Source organism: Aedes albopictus, chromosome 2, assembly GCF_035046485.1.
Source record: "Aedes albopictus strain Foshan chromosome 2, AalbF5, whole genome shotgun sequence".
In the NCBI taxonomy this organism is placed as follows: domain Eukaryota; kingdom Metazoa; phylum Arthropoda; class Insecta; order Diptera; family Culicidae; genus Aedes; species Aedes albopictus.
The window spans coordinates 256,043,570-256,054,707 of record NC_085137.1 but is presented as its reverse complement, the minus strand read 5'-3'; the positions used below and the strand labels follow the sequence as shown (position 1 = coordinate 256,054,707).

The 11,138-nt window shown below is 43.1% G+C and overlaps 1 protein-coding gene across 2 annotated transcripts in view; it reads right to left on the bottom strand.

Moving 5' to 3' along the window:
• Positions 1 to 883: 883 nt before the first annotated feature.
• LOC109428250 (ATP-binding cassette sub-family G member 1) overlaps positions 884 to 11,138 on the bottom strand; it is a 71,359-nt gene continuing 61,104 nt past the window's right edge. For both annotated transcript variants that reach the window (XM_029872584.2, XM_029872583.2), the window contains 4 exons: positions 2,361 to 3,188; positions 2,135 to 2,303; positions 1,971 to 2,071; positions 884 to 1,912 (listed from right to left, as the gene is read on the bottom strand). In XM_029872584.2, coding sequence (XP_029728444.1) covers positions 1,412 to 1,912; positions 1,971 to 2,071; positions 2,135 to 2,303; positions 2,361 to 3,188 — 1,599 coding nt within the window. In that variant the 3' untranslated portion in view covers positions 884 to 1,411. The remainder of the gene's footprint in view (positions 1,913 to 1,970; positions 2,072 to 2,134; positions 2,304 to 2,360; positions 3,189 to 11,138) is intronic.

Below are 11,138 nucleotides of genomic sequence, written 5' to 3'. Positions count from 1 at the left end.
ATTGCTTTTCTGTACCAATCAACTAACGGACCAGCTTGATGGCAATTATTCTTCAATATTTCAGATCTCTAATCGATCACGCATGCGAAAAGCGCTTGAATTGCTAGAAAATGAAGAGGGGCGTTTTGCCCCGGTGGGGCGTATTGTATTATACCCTTTTACCCTAACTGCTGAGCAGTAGAAATAGTCTCCTCATTTCCTGAATTTAGCAGTGTTATTTATAGATGAATAAATTTTGTTCACTCCAGCATCTGTCCAACTATCAAAAATACAGTTCTTTAACCTATAATATCTTCAATGTAATTAAGTTATGTTACGACCTGGAGTTCGGGGTGTAGCGAAACAAACACATTAAAAGGTAACTTTATTCACACCTAAAATACACATTACAAGACCACACGTATACGTATATATACACAACACGGCGGTTACAATTCTTCTAATTAATTTCTGCGATAGTGCATCGACCGAAGGTATAACGAAATGCTATCGGCGAGTACGCAGAATGACGAGAGCATGAGAGCCAATCCAGTGGTTTTCAACAAGTTATAACATTCAGGCACATCGGATTTTGTGCCGCATCCGCACCTTTGGATGTTATTTCGCATAAAATCCGCCATAGGGACCGGAACATTATGGCGTCGGGAGTTTTGATCCGGCCCCAGCAAGAAGAGAGTGTGATGGAACGGAACAATATGCGGAAATTTTATGTAACTGTCAACGGTATGCCCCACTGTTCGCCATGTGAAATTACCGGCAAGGAAATATACTGACACCACTTGATAAATTTGTCGAAAAGTAACAATGTAGGTGAACCTACAATTAGAAAAATAAGTCAGATGAAAACGAAATGTCACCAAATAGAATGAAACCCAAACTCAACCTCTGTATCACCTTTTTATTTCTTTTTCTTTCAATATGTTATCACAAATGGTACTTTAAAAGGTTTGCTGTAGAATCGTTACAAAATGTTCCAACGGATGTAGCTCCGTTCTGATAATGATATAAAACTACTACTAATTGAAGTCCTCAATCCATCGATAGAGTTAGTATCTGAAAATCATTTTTTGTTTACTTTGTTCATCAGGCCCAATGTGGTTGGATCTTGATATTTACGATCCTAGTTGAAGCACAGCCTCATACAGTGTACACTATGAACGTATTCGTTTTCCGATTCTCTTGTATCTATGTATAGTTTGTTGTTGTTAAAGGTAGAAAATAGCTATCTTAGGTCATTTTACCAATTTTTAGTTCAAAATTGGTCCAATTATTGCTCCCGACATCACAATGATTTGGTGTAAGTTTAATCTAATCCCCTTCACTAAACTATTCTCGAGTAATAACTTTGTATAATGTTGAAAAATTCATAGAAAAACATCATTTTTGCAAAGCTTTTCAACTAGAAAATCATTTATCTGGTAGTTTTGAGCTTCCATCGCAGGAACAGGAATGCGGCAACTCTCAGCACCACAAAGATGATGACTAGAGCTACAATGTCCAGAGTGAAGTTGGCGTCGAGCATGTCCAGCTCCTCGAGAGTAGTCGTCGGCGATTTGAAGTGACAGTACACCTGGTGACACTTGAGCTTTTCGCGACCGTACGAGTAGGTGGCCAGGGCAGTTCCCTCGAACCCATACCGGATGTAGGACAGGTAGGTGATCCACCGCAGATAGATCGGAATGGCGTCGAACGATACGAAGAATCCGGAGAACAGCAGGAATGGAACAGACATCACTGGAGCTAGGAACACACCGTTCTGGACGTTCATGGCAGCACCGACCACCAGACCGACGCTCTGGGCCACGAACGAAATCAGCAAACAGGAACCCAAGAACATGGCGAAACGGAACCACTCGAGCGGTTGCGACGTGAAGTAGTACACGATCGACACGTAAAATACGCAGAAAATGGCCTGAAACGAAGGAAGCAGTTTGTAGAACGGCAAAAATGCTAATATCATTGCTTATTACCTGGAATGGAATGTCTGACACCGTTATCGCAAGATAGTACGATCGTAGAGAATACCATCGGTTAAAGTTTTCCTTTAGTAAGACAGGCATCTCTAGAGGGACTGAAAACAAAAATTGGGTATTATTTTGGGTTCAACATCCATCAATGAAAAAATGTAACTCACATGATAAAATCGTAATGGTCATGGACGTGTACATCAGGAACAGCATGTTGAAGAACAGGAAACCCAGGTTGCTCAGCACCTTTGCGCCATCATTACCGATATCGTAGTACAGAGCACCAATCAGAAAACCAACGAGGATGTGCGCGAACAAACGGAGATACATAAGAGTCTGAAAGAAAAACAATCGCATCACAATACAAGGAACGTAATCTTAGGTCAACTTTACCCAATCACGTCTACTGAACAGCAACGTTCGCTTCAGCACAACCCAGAACTGGTGAAACTCGGAAGTCGGATATCGCTCTGGTGACAGTCCCACGTCCAACTGTCCATCGATTGGCAAGAGAGCGGTGTTCACCTCGGGTTCCTTCTCCGGTTCCACGTTGATCTTAATCGTCTCGGTGGTGGTTTCCTTGGCAATGTCGTTCACCATCGACGACGGCAGCAGACCGTTTCCTCCGATATTCAAGTTGTCGGCGTACTTATTGCTATTTCCGTTCAGTTTGTCATAGTTCGATTTGAGGTTGGCGTTCGCGTTTCCGTTTTCGTTCTTCTTGTTTTTCATGGCTGGGAAGTCCAAATCGCCTCGAATATCACGCTTTCCGTTGTCAATGGCGTTGACCAGCTTACGTGTGTGATCGCCATGCTCACCACAAGCCACTTCAATGATGTAGCTGGCCGGATTGTGATACGACGGACATTCCAGATCGAGCGTACCCAGGAATGGCACCAACTGTTTGGTGTTACCCTGGTACACGCACTGACCATCGGCAAGGGTGTACAGCTGATCGAACATCTCGAACAGACGAGCCGAAGGCTGGTGGATTGTGCAAATGATTGTTCGGCCACCTCGCGCCAGGAACTTCAACAAGCTGACACACTGGAAACAGGTCGAGCTGTCCAGACCGGAAGTCGGTTCGTCGAAGAACATAATCGGTGGGTTATTCACCAGCTCGAGGGCAATCGAGAGACGCTTCTGCTGTCCTCCGGAGAGATTCCTCGTTAGGGTGGCACGGTGCTCATCCAGGCCAAGGGTGTCCAGGATTTCCTTGATCTGAAAGTGGTTATTGATGGTATAAGATTTAGTTTTGTTTGTGGCTGTCGGCAACAGATAAATACAAGGTGCAATGTTTCGCAATTAATATTATCTATTATCATTTTTTTTAGTTGTAGTAGCTATTACGAGTTGTAGATGCTGAGTTTTTTGAAGGCGCATCATCAAGCGCTGTCCATAAACTACGTAGACTTATTTGAGGCTATCTGGAAAACGCTGACGAAGCGAATGATCGTCCCGTTTCCAAGCAGCGGATGCAACCCTGTCTTTCTGGATGCTCTAAGTATTGATATTACCTACTGAGCATTTGAAGAACTTTTGAAACCATTTGTACATCATACAACAGTTGCTACCATCGACACATGCCTTACAAGCGCCAAGGCTGGAATATTCCCGATAAAATTCAAACTTGCCCTAGCGACTGGCTGTCGAGTCGAGCCATTAGCTACTTCCAAAACACGAAAGACAGGTCTATGACTTCCTCGGTAACCCAGCCAGTCAAGTCTTGGAAAAATGTGGGCCTTCCTCTGCTTACCCCGGTGGCCCCGGTGGAGGTCCAGGCTATTGCTCGCGCCTGCTTCGCAGCACTTTTCATTGTTTTGAACTCAGTCAGCGTGATCGACGCGCCGCAGTCCCAAATCCAGCAAACACCCTTTTGTCCAAGGTGTAGAAGAGTTTCTGGATGGCTGCCGGACGGAGTCACGGAGCCAGGCCTTTGCGACATTCAGTGTACTAAAGAAGCCGACAGTTTTGGCAGATCTTGGTCGAGATGGAAGACTGCTGACCCGGAACATACCGGACAATGACATCGAAGTTATGATTAAAAACAAGATCAAAGAGGCAACCTTCCGATTAGAAAATCAAGCCCGCTGCGTTGACCGAATTAAATGGTGCTATCCAAACCACTCACAGGATGCACAAAAATTTCACGCACTATGAGAGGAGCTCTAACAATACCGTCAAAAGCTGAATGAGCGGATACGGGAATCAATGTAGACGACAACCTGAACAGTCAGTGGGAATCTTTCCAAGGAACAGTGAGCACAGCTGTACGAAAAGTGTTAGGTAGGGTTCGTTCAAATATTACGTAACGCTATGAGGGGAGAGAGTGGCTCTAGGGCTGTGTTACACTTCATACAAAATTTCAAAAGTTTCCATACAAAAGTTTTTACGTGGGAGAGTAAGGGGGTCTAAAATTGTTAAATTTTGCGTATCGTAATATATAAATGAGCCCGTACTGCTCAAAGACGACCCAGATACGGTTGGACCGATAAGGAGAACCAGAAAGTGACGAATGAGTAGAACGTTGTCAGAAGACGGATGTTAGTGTCTGATACCTCTGCCCATATTCGAATAGTCGATGTAACCACCACTGGCAATGCCGCCGTACAAAAGCTAATATTAAACGCGTGTGCATATTTGTGACCATTGTTATTCAATCGATCACAAGATCAAACACTTAGTTAGATGTCAACGTGGTAAAAATCTTGTAACTTATATTCACTCATTGTTAAAATTCCAAAAACATGTTGAAAAGTACTGTGGCGCTTACATCGACTATGCGAATATGGGCAGACTGGCAGAACAGAGGACGATCAGGTATCAGGTATCAGAAGGCCGGCTCCAGAGGCACGTTATCCTCCATTTGGGACATTTGTGCCATCGCCAAAATAACAGCCTATTTCATCATCTACCTGAGGGAAAAGGAAGGAAAAAGGATTTGGATGGGGATAGGGACAGATAGGGAAATAGGAATAATACCCTGGAAGAGGGTACTAACGCACAAGCGTACCACAATGGGTTCAAACAGCGCCCTGAAAAGGGCACTGTAATAACGCATAAAGCGAAAGAGAGCCTATAGCTCTTTACCACAGCGGGTTAAGAACAACAGAATATCCTGAAGATTCAGGTTTCTGAAGTCAGTTTCACTTAATAAGTGTTTACCGAATACTCGGAAACGCAGTTGCGCAAAAACTGGACAGTTACATATCAAATGATACGAAGTTCCATAATCGGATTCACAGCTATCACAGGCAAATGAATCAGCTTGCTGAATATTCGCCATGTGATAGCTGAGTCGGCAGTGGCCAGTCAATGCTTTGACCAGCATGCTGCAATTCTGCTTAGACTGATTAGTTAGATACTTCGCCGCCCGTAGAGATGGCTCAGCACTATACAATTTGGTTTGACGACATGACTCCAAACTATTCCAATATTGTCTGTGTTGAAAGACAGCCCAGGTGTGAATCTGAAGCTTAATCCAACACTTCGATATCGGAATAGCTGGCTCAGGGCCAATGAAGTCATGTGATGCTCCAGAGCGAGCTAACTCATCAGCCAATTCATTTCCAGCGATGGAAGAATGACCAGGTACCCATAGAAGGTGAACAGCGTTTGCTGAATTCAGCTCCTCGATTTGAGTTCGACAAGCGATAACTATCTTCGACCTGGAGTTGGCCGAAGCAAGTGCTTTAATAGCAGCCTGGCTATCTGAGCAGAAGTATATTACTTTGCCCATTACGTGCTGCTGAAGTGCTGATTGCACTCCGCACATAAGAGCAAAGATTTCGGCCTGAAAAACGGTGCAGTGTCTACCAAGTGAGTAAGACTGATACAGCCTTAGCTCACGAGAATAAACACCAGCACCTGCTCGACCTTCGAGAAGGGAGCCATCAGTGTAACATACGATGCCGTCTGAAATACTTCTTTCCAGATAACCAGATGTCCACTCTTCCCGGGAAGGGAATTTCGTGGAAAATGTCCTATATGGGAAATTACAAGCAATTGTAAGATCACTTGGAGCAAGGACAATTTTGTCCCAATTCACTAAAAGTGGAAACAACGAGGTGTGTGTTGATGTGCGGTTCACAGGAGTTTCCTCTAGTAGACCGAGTACCCGTAACCGGTAAGTGCAAGAAAGGGCTTCTTGTTTGAGATGAATGTGTAGTGGGGCAACGTCAAAGAGAACTTCTAGCGCTGCCGTAGGAGTTAAAGAGAACGCTCCAGACATCGCCATTAAGCACATCCTTTGGAGATGGCCTAATTTTGATTGGACCGTTCTCACTTCACCCTTTTGCCACCACACAAGACATCCATAAGCCAATATTGGCCGAACCACAGTTGTGTAAATCCATTTGATATACTTGGGTTTTAGACCCCAAGTTGTACCAAAAGTACGCCGGCATTGCCCGAAGGCCATACAAGCTTTCTTGATTCTGAACTCAATGTGAGGTGTCCAGGAAAGCTTGGAATCAAGAATGACTCCAACGTACTTTACCTGTTCAGTCACATCGATTTCAGAATCAAAGAGACGCAAAGGTCGAACGCCATTACGGTTTCGCTTTTCCGTGAAAAGAACAATAGATGTTTTACTCGGATTAACCGAAAAGCCATATTGGCGACACCAACCCTCAACTACCTGAAGGGTGTTTTGCATCAGGTCGAAAAGGGTGCTGATGCACATACCAACTAACAATGTTAGGTAGTCGTCGGCAAAACCATAAGTAGGAAAACCGCTATTATTGAGTTGCCTCAATAGCGTATCTGCTACGAGATTCCACAAAAGCGGTGATAAGACTCCCCCTTGGGGGCATCCACAAACACTCAATTTCCTAATCCCTGCTAGATGCAATGTCGAGAAGAGATATCGGTTTTTGAGCATTTGGTGAATCCAATTGGAAATCATTGGAGATATACCATGACTTCGTGCGGTTTCCAATATGGCATCGAAAGGCACGTTGTCAAAGGCACCCTCGATATCTAAGAAAACACCCAAACAAGATTGCTTTTGAGCGAATGCTTTCTCGATATCGTAAACAACCTTGTGTAAAAGAGTCACAGTGGACTTACCAGATTGGTAGGCATGTTGGTTCACATGAAGAGGCACGTTGGCCAGATGAACATCACGGATGTGATGATCCACAATGCGTTCTAAGCATTTCAGGAGAAAAGAGGTCAAACTAATAGGTCTGAAACTCTTTGCTTCTTCATACGACGCACGACCCACTTTCGGAATAAACTTTACAGTAATATCCCTCCAGGATTTGGGAATATACCCTGTAGCAAAACTGCAAACAAGTAGTTTTTTCAAAACATGTTTGAAATAATCAAATCCCTTCTGAAGCAAAATAGGATAAATCCCATCTGCCCCAGGAGATTTGAAAGGAGCAAAGCTATCAAGAGCCCACTCAATCGATTCTATAGTTACAATACTCCGAGCCGAAGCTAAAGAATCATAACTACAAGAAAAGACATCAGGATCATCCGAAGATGTAATATCCACACATCCAGGGAAGTGTGTGCTGAATAAGCATTCCAGAACTTCCTCATCAGAGGAAGTCAGATCGCCATTTGGCAAACGAAGTTCGTTCACCCGGAAATCCTTAGATTTCGCAAGGATTTTGTTTAACCGACTGACTTCACTCAAGCTGGAAACATTTGTAAAAAGGTTTTTCCAGCCGGATCGTTCAGCAGACCGGAGAGCTTTCCTGTAGGCCTTGCGAGCCGACCTGAAAGCCTCCGTCTGTTCCAACGCTTTCTACACTGTTTCCTGAGTTTCGCCAGATCAGAGTTCCACCAAGGGGTTCCTCTTGTGATCTTCACAGACCGTAGAGGGCATGCTTCTTCAAAAGCTTCCATGATGAAGGTCGTTGTAGTATCAACGGCATCATCTAAATCACTTGGAGTGTCAATGGATGGTGAATATCCATGAAATTTGGTTGCATCCAAATCAGTATAAAGATCCCAGTTTGTTGACCGAGGATTCCTGAAACGCAATGTTTGCGAAGTAACATTTAAATGTTCAAAAAAGATGTAGCGATGGTCAGATAAAGATTCTTCATCTGACACATGCCAATTGGTCAGCTCGTGACTAATTCTGCTAGAGCAAAGCGTTATACCTAACACTTCCTCTCTAGCAGATACCATGAAGGTTGGGCGGTTGCCTATGTTAAGTAATGCAAGATCTGTACTACTTAAGTACTCCATCAAACTGGAGCCTCTCAAGTTAAGGCGAAACTGGAAGCATTTCCTCATTTTTTTGGTTTTTGATTTTTTATTAAATAACGAAGCAATATTTTTAAAATCGGTTTTCGTGCACCTGTAGAGTATGGATCAGGGTATCTTCTGATTTTTTTACGCGGTAGAAAATGTTTTTCGTTTTTGCAGAAACCATTTTTTAGTGATATTTTGTTTAAAAATGGTTTCTGCAAAAACGAAAAACATTTTCTACCACGTAAAAAAGTCAGAAGATACCCTGATCTATACTCTACATGTGCACGAAACCGATTTTGAAAATATTGCTTCGTTATTTAATAAAAAATCAAAAACTCAAAAATGAGGAAATGCTTCCAGTTTCGCCTTAATGTCTGAGCTGCCCCAGATGATATGGTGAGCATTAGCATCACTGCCAACAATTAGCGGAAGGCCTTTTGAAGTGCAGTATGCGATGACTTGTTTTAAAGCATCCGTAGGGGATGGCTCATCATGCGGTAAATACACAGAACAATAGACGTATTCCTGTTGAGGTTTCCAACAGATACATCAATTGTGATAGCACATACATCTCTGGTGGTTAGTTCAGAGATGAGTGTAGCAACTATTGCGTTGTTGACAAGCACACAGGCTCGAGGCATGACACGCGAGTTTGCCATTTCATGTTTACTGAAAGTGGTAAACACCGGGTTCACAAGGTTTCCTAGATAGAAATTTCCCTTACGAAAGTAAGGTTCTTGTACCAAGGCCACTTGGGCTGTACCATTTTGCATAAGTCGGCAAAGATTGATCGTTGCTGTTCTTTTATGCTGAAGATTGATCTGAGCTATCTTAACCGTAGTCACTACCCAAACTAGGTAAGATTAAACTCTTCGCAACAACAGCACAACAAAGAACAGCAACAATAAAACCAAATCGGTATCGATTGGAAAACGCCAAAGGCGAGGATACACAGAATACACTGTGTAAATCGCATAATGCGAAACCATATAGGTTAAAATTTAAACTAATTAACAACATCTTCATAATCCCGCCCTTATTTAGCCTCAAGTGAGACTAAAGAAGGGCAGCTGATTGTCTCGGAGAAACACAAGATCCACTGCACCATTGCTCCGGTTAGCGCAGTAAGGGCTACATACTGTGGAGGGCGCCCTGGTACTCCACAGGCTCCGTTAGCGGTTAGGTTTTTATTAGACCCCCCCTAGCCATTCATTCCTAGGCACGGTAAGCATAAAGCCTAGCATAAACGCGTGTGCATATTTGTGACCATTGTTATTCAATCGATCACAAGATCAAACACTTAGTTAGATGTCAACGTGGTAAAAATCTTGTAACTTATATTCACTCATTGTTAAAATTCCAAAAACATGTTGAAAAGTACAGTGGCGCTTACATCGACTATGCGAATATGGGCAGACTGGCAGAACAGAGGACGATACAATGAAACAAGAGCAGCACAGAAAAGAATTCACCGCAGAAAAAAGTAGCAGTATCTATGGGGAGAATGTCGTTACTGATGCAAAACAGTGTGGAACAAAGTGATATGCGAAAATTTTACGAAACTATTAACAGCGGCTTTTCCATGATGTTTTCAAGATTACTTGCTGACAGAATTTGCTTTGAAACTTTGTTGAACGGAGAGAATGTTAGTATGTCGACGAACATATTGGGCATCAGTGATAATGGACAAGCTGTGGAAACCCATACGCTAGGTGAGGTATGAAAAGATGCCAAAGAGCTGGAGAACAGCAAGGTTGCTGGAAAGGACGAACTCCAGGCTGATCTTTTTAACCATTATGTGACCGGCAGGTTACCCGAGTATCTTTTTCGATTTCAAATCTCGATATCTAAATGGTTATTGTGGCTAGGAAATGGGGGCGGGGGTCCGATATGACCAAATTTTGGTCTACGTGGATAATGAACAGTCCTTAATGAGTTTCTGAGTTGAATTAGCCATTTTTTTAAAATCGGTGGGAAATTTGCAGAGATATGATCCTTTCAATTTCTTGGGTATCCGGGTAACCTGCCGGCATTCTACGGGTGTTGTTTTTGCTAGCCACATAACGGTTGAACACGGTAGTGAACAGCTACATGAAATACTTCACCAAACAAGTAGGAACTACTAATCAACTTTTGAAGCTTCTTAAACAATTACAGAACATCTGTGGAAAGTCTTGAATTAACTCCCAGAGAATTTCCGGATTCAATTTCTCCTGGAATTACCATAAGAACTACTGAGAGATTGCTTAGGTAACCCTTGTGAGGATTCAACTCCTCAAAAGGTTCCCGTAGGAACATAGAGAGAAGTTCCCGTAGGGACTTCCTGAAGGAGTTCCTGTAATAAATCTTGGGCAATTCACACAAAACCTCCGGAAGGGATTTCTGCATGACCTTCCAAAGGAACTTCTGAAGAAAATCCTGAAGAATCTACTGGTTGAACTCCTGTACAAACTTCTGGAGGAACTCCCGTAGGAACTCCTCGAGGAATCCCCGTGATACCTCCAGGAGAATTCCCGTAGTCACGTAGATGGAATTTTCATAGGAATTTCACCACGAATTCCTTCATAATCATCCTTGGAGCTTCCAGTAAATCTCCTGGATGAATTCCCAGTGGAACTTCTAGAGAAAATCCTTGTGGAAGTTCTAGAGGAATTCCCAGTGGAAGCCCTAAAGAAATTCACAACCGAGGAATTCCCGGAAGAAACTCAGGAGGTTCTTAAGGAACTCCTAGAGGAATTCTCGGCAGAGCTCAAATGGAGCAGCTCCGAGAGGAACTCCAAGTTAAATTCAAGGAGAAGCTGATTTTTTTTTTTTTGAAAACTTCCACATGAGAATTCTCGAAAAGAATCCTGGAGGAATTATCTATACTGCTTCCGGGACTGGGACTTGGTCTACCTCACTTCAACTTAGTACTCTTTGAGCACTTCGACAGTTATTAATTGAAGGGCTTTCTTTGCT